Here is a 6000-nt window from a genome sequence, read left to right on the forward strand (position 1 = left end):
TCCGGCCCGAGTGCCCACCTCGCCCACGGTCCCCACGGTCCTGCAGGCTGCGCCCGAGGCCGGGCGGCGGGCTCAGCACGGGCCCCGCGAGGAGCCGGCGGCTGGCGGGGCTGTCATCGCCGCTTGCCGAGAACGAGTCTGAGTCTGAGACGGAACGCAGCCGCTTCCCACTCCGGCGCGGGAGGTTCATGGCGATCTCTTTTCTTTTTCTTCTTCTGGGGCGTTCAGGGCAGACCGCCGTCCCACCGCCCTCCCACTCGGCAGAAGCCCGGCCTGAAGACTGCGGGCGCAGCCATCTTCCCGCCACGGTTTTGAAACTCGGACACCCAGACCTCCCAGGAACCATCGAGTTGTCCGTGGAGAGAGTCCACCAGAGAATCATAGAGTCGAAGGGAAGGAGAGGCTCCGACCTCTGGCCTCCCTCCTTAGCTCCAAGTTAGAACCTGCACTTCAGGATCCGGCGCGATGGCTCAGTGGCTGAAACTTGGAATTGCAAGTGCCGGGATCCCACCTGGACTCCGGCCCGTGTTGCGGCTGTGGAGGATGATGGCCTAAAGCCTTGCGAGCCTGCACCTGTGAGGGAGACCCCGAAAGATCGGCTCAGCTCTGTCCGTGCTGGCCACCTGGGGAATGAACCAAGTTCTCTCTGTCTCGCCTTCGCTCTCCAAATCTGCCTTTCCAATAAATAGCATTAAAAAAATGCTTCTAAAAAGAGAGAAAAAAAAGAATCTGCACATAAGCCAGGCTAGAAGACAACCTGTCCTGCAAGAGCTGCGCCATTCTGGAACACTAGAGTGGCCAGTCGAATTTAAAAAGAAAACTTCAGTGGGAGTCTGGGAAGTAGTACTTAACCATCCATTCCGGTTTCTGATTGAAAATAATAATAATGGGCAATATTCAAGTACTCCACAAGATGGAGACGTTACTCCACGAAGAAGCCTTTTCGTTGTTCCTTTCCATGCGTGCCCTCAGCAGTTATTAAGGAACAGGTTGGGTATGTGACATATGAAAAAATTCCTACTGTCAGACTCCAGAGAAGGAGACATATTGTACTAATTAATAATTTTAAAGTGCAGTAATGCTCAGGAAATAAATAAAATGTTATCAAAAAAATTTAAAGGACTCCTAATTCAGACTGCAGGCCTAGACCTTGGTGATATACAATGTAGCAGGGGGTTAACATTGCCAAGTCTGAAGGCAGTCAACATAGACTTCAAGATTTCATTGCTGGGCCTGGCGCAGTGGCCTAGCAGCTAAAGTCCTCATCTTGTGCTTGCCAGGATCGCATATGAGCACCAGTTCTAATCCCGGCAGCCCTGCTTCCCATCCAGCTCCCTGCTTGTGGCCTGTGGCCTGGGGAAGCAGTCAAGGACAGCCAAAAGCCTTGGGGCCCTGCACCCATGTGGGAGACACAGAAGAGCTCCTGGCTTCTGGCTTCTATTGGCTCAGCTCTGGCTGTGGCGCTCACTTGGGGAGTGAAGCATCATGTGGAAGATCTTCCTCTCTGTCTCTCCTCCTCTCTGTATATCTGACTTTCCAATAAAAATTAATCTTGAAAAAAAGATTTTATTGCTGTTTGATTGTAGACAACTTGCTTAGCCACTCTGCACCCACTTCCCCAGCAACACTGCATAAAGATCTTAAAAGAGTGCTGATAACACATGCTGCAAGTCAGAAAAAAATAATGGAGACATGTTCAACTCTAATTGTCTCTTTGATAGGAAAGGAATAAACTAGAGAAGTCTCTCACAGAGTTATTCTGTTTTTACTAAGTGAGCCAGGAGCAAATGAAAAAAGTAGAAGAAATTGTTCATATCATCCAGGACAATGTTCTAAAGTTGATCATTTATTTCAAGGTTCCATATTTGTAAGGAATGACTCAAACAGCGACCCCAAGACTGACCCTACCATCCTGGACCCAGTGGCCACCTTGAATATCTGTTTACCCAGCACTATCTTAAATCCCCTAGTTCTCGGTCCCCTTGGGGCCCACTCCTAAGTGATCTTCAAGCCCTCTGGGTTTAGAACGTGCTCTCCGCCAATCCCTGTTCTTTGTGACCCCCATCCCCGAGGTTCCTGTTCTACTCAACCCCCTGAGATGTTTATCCCTAGTGTCCACTTACAGCCACATCTGCCAATCCCTGACCCACACTCCCCACACCCACCCGGGGCTATACAGGTGCTTCTGCCTTTTGCTCTAGCTCTGCTCTTTCACCTCCTGTGGTGTCCTCTCCCCCACCACCACTCTCCCAGTCACTCTCTCTGCTCCAGCTTTCCCTCTGCCCTGCGGCTCACTCCCCACTCAGAATAAAGGACCCTCTTGGGTTTGTGAAAAGAAAGCTAACACTATCTAGTTCCAATAGTTTCAATATCTTCAAAATTAGAGAAGGCAACTCTACAAAGATATTAAAGAAATGTTTATGCTAAGTCATCATAATAGTTTATGTTAAGACACTGAGACCATTTTCCCATCTCTTTTCGCTTGTATCTGGGTTTAGCATCCTTGCCGTTTTCTCTATGATATTGCTTCAAATTCTGAGTTAACTGTCTAAAAGAAGCATGCACATACTTCTGCCAGTTACCTGGAAGACACACCCAGTTATTCACCGCTGCCATGGCATATCTTTAAGGCGCAGAAGCAGCAGGATGAGGTGAGACACTCAGGTCAGATTTGGACAGGCTTCCCATCAAATACATCTCTCTCCATTGACAGTGCTGGCCTTTCCTGGAGTTTGGCTTCACAGGAGAGGCATTAGATCTTACCTCACCCCAGGGGGAACTCCACATTCCTATCCCTCAGCACCCATTAAAAAAATGCCTCACACAAACAGGCATCAGCTGACTTCACCACAGAAGACATCGGCTCTAATTGTGCGCTCACTTCTCCATATTGTGTTTATTTGCCACATCCATCCTACAAAGAATTCTCTGGGTTTGCCAGCTTTGTCATGAACTTTAAAAGTTTCATGTAACACAAGATTTAGACTTTTAAGTGAAGTAGACTTTGCTAGAACTGGTTTTCCTTTCAGCATTATTTTGCTGAAAATTGAAGCAAAAGAAACTCAAATAACAAAAAATGGATGTGCATCCACAGACATGGTCTATTTCAGTCTGTCTTGTTAGGAGAATGGAATAGGTTCTTATCTTCCTACAAGGAAAAATTCAGGCACCAGAGGAACAGTGCTAAATGAAGTAGCAAGGCTTAATGGAATAGGCATCCCTCGAATGAACCGGCACCTCTCCAAATGGAATCAAAGAGGGAGGAAGTGCCCAGTCATTCAGACTGGGGTAAGCAAGAGTACATAATTTGGTGTAGAGAAGATATCTGACAAGAAAAGTGGGCAGCTCAGCAGAGGGCTGAAAGCCTGGAGGGAAAAACAATACATGTGGACACGGCATGATGGCTCAGTGGCCAAATACTTGCCTTGCAAGTGCGGGATCCCTTTTTAGGCACCGGTTTGTGTTCTCACTGCTCCACTTCCTATCCAGCTCCCTGCTTCTGGCCTGGGAAAGAAGTAGAGGACGGCCCAACACCCTGCACCCAGGTGGGAAATCAGGAAGAAATGACTGGCTCGTGGCTTCAGATCAACTCAGCTCTGGCCATTGCAGCCCCTTGGGAAGTGGATAGAGCATCTTTCTCTCTGTCTCTCCTTTCTGAAATCTGCCTTTCTAATAAAAAAAAAAAAAAAACATAAATCTTTTAAAAAGGCACCAGACAAGCTGGATGGCTGTCCCAGCAAAGACGGAGAGTACAAGCTGGATTCGCAGTGGGACTTACAAGGGCATGGACCAATTCTCCCCACCTTTTCTCCTTCCCCCAATCCTCACCTCCTGGACAAAGAGCTTGCTGGGTGTTAATGGTTGAAATCCCTCCCAAGGTTTTACTGCTCAATGTCTCGGGTTAAGCAGCCCACAAGAAGCTGGACAGAGAGGATTTTCATAAGGTGCCTATCTTGGGTGAAGGCTGGTAGTAGGATCTGGGCAGGTCTTTGTAGAAGAGTGGGTAAGGCATGCTTCTGAGGCTGCTAGAGCTTGTGACATTCCCCTGCACAGAAGCTTGGTTTTCCTTGAGCCCCTCTTACACACACAGGCTAATTTCTAATTTCCTACCTAACAGTTTACATAAATGAGCAAGTGTCTCTCCTTTTCTTTGTATGTCTGACTTTCCAGTAAAAATAAATCTTTTTTTTTAAAAAAAAAGTAAAAATAAAAATAGAAAGAAAAACAAAACCCTGACTCTGCCACCTTGTAGGTATAATCTCAGACCTGCATGAGCACAACTCATAACACAATCCACTCAAATTTGCTAGAGAATTAAACACAAATAAGCTACAAGATCATGGCCTGGCACAAATAATTTAAAAGCATACCCTTTCCTCCTCCAGTTTTTTGTTTTTTAGAGAGACAGAGAGGAAGATCTTCCATTCGATGATTCACTCCCCAAGTGACTGCAATGGCTGGTGCTGTGCCGATCCGAAACCAGGAGCCAGGAACTTCTTCTGGGTCTACCACACGGGTGCAGGGTCCCAAGGCTTTGGGCCGTCCTCGACTGCTTTCCCAGGCCACAAGCAGGGAGCTGTGGGATTAGAACCAGTGCCCATATGGGATCCCAGCATGTTCAACGTGAGGACTTTAGCCACTAGGCCACAGCGCTGCCCCCTGCCTCCAGTTTTGAACAAAGACTCTAGCAGGTGTGAGTGAAGGAGGTGCCATATCTACACCAAGACTAGAAGAGAAAGCTGGAAGAGAGTCAACAAAGCGGGGAATAAGGAAGAAGCAACCAATCCAACTTTGAGAAGCAGGATCAGCTCCTGGGATGAGGCCTATGTGCCTGGAGCACTAGTCTTCCAGCATGAACAAATGCATGAGCTAGAGTCTCCCAGCCACCCCAGCCTAGGCCAAAAAGCCTGCATGGTTGATGTGCAGAGAACAAGCCTGGGTAGTGCCCGCAGTTCTTGCTGAATAACTCCCCTCCCTCTCAATACCCGCCAGGAGCAGTCAGGTTTCCCCCCACTGGGTTCTGAAGCTTGGAATCTTGGCTGTCAGCCCCAAAGTGCTTGCTCAGCACATTTCCTTACCTTTAGCACTACTATAGAAAATCCCACAGCCCTGCCTATTCACCATCCAGCTGACCCAAAGGAGCAAACAGCACTTCCTGGGAGAGAGGGCCAGAGCAAAGAAGCAGGAGCTGCCTGGGGGTGGAGCTGGGATGAGCTGGAATGGTTCTTGTTCTGTATTCCCTAAAGGGAAAACCAAACCAGATGGGAATGGAACCATGGGGAGACAGAGGGAAAATTTCAGAAAATGTGATTTTTTTTTAAATTTTCGTTTTTTCTCGTTCTTACATAAAATGAAAATAATAGAAAGAAATGTTCAATGAAATCCAGATCCCTTAAGAGCATGGCTGGCTTCTTTCTCATGCTTTTTTCTTTTGTTGGTCTTCATGCTTATAGTAATAACTCATTTTCTTATTTTAAAAAATCCCAGTGGAATCTTCTTATATCATTGCCCAAGAACACATGCATCCATTCCCCATGCACATATCCATTTATAAAGCATCTGCTTTTTTTCACTTTGTTTTACAGCTATTGCATGGGGATACAGCAGCCAAGTCTTATTACTTGGCTCAAAGGACTTGGGTTCTCTTGAAGGGGATAAGGAAACTTAAATATACTAATTGATTATATTTATTTTAAAATTTCTTTATTTGAAAGACTGAGTGACAAACAGAGACAGAAAGAGGTCTCCCATATACTGGTTCACTCCCACAAATGGCTGCCATGGCCAGGGTGGGGCTGTGCCAAAGCTAGGAATTCACAATTCCACCCCTATCCTTCGCTTCAGTGTTAGAGCATAAGCTTTCTCAGGCCCCTTAGCAAAGAGATAGGTGGAAAGTACAGCAACAGGGACAACTGTTGCCCAACACATCTTATGCTGACCTCTGATTCATTATATTTTATTGTTTCAGTTTGTTAAAGATTTATTTATTTTTATATGAAA

The 6000-nt window shown here is 46.7% G+C and overlaps 1 protein-coding gene across 3 annotated transcripts in view; it reads right to left on the bottom strand.

The window, feature by feature from the left end:
- POLQ (DNA polymerase theta) overlaps positions 1-190 on the bottom strand; it is a 97464-nt gene extending 97274 nt beyond the window's left edge. For all 3 annotated transcript variants that reach the window (XM_041002883.1, XM_041002882.1, XM_041002881.1), the window contains exon 1: positions 28-190. In XM_041002883.1, coding sequence (XP_040858817.1) covers positions 28-190 — 163 coding nt within the window. The remainder of the gene's footprint in view (positions 1-27) is intronic.
- Positions 191-6000: the final 5810 nt, after the last annotated feature.

The sequence above is a fragment of the Ochotona curzoniae genome, unplaced genomic scaffold (genome assembly GCF_017591425.1).
Source record: "Ochotona curzoniae isolate NIBS_2020 unplaced genomic scaffold, NIBS_Ocur_1.0 scaffold_2587, whole genome shotgun sequence".
Taxonomy (NCBI): Eukaryota; Metazoa; Chordata; class Mammalia; order Lagomorpha; family Ochotonidae; genus Ochotona; species Ochotona curzoniae.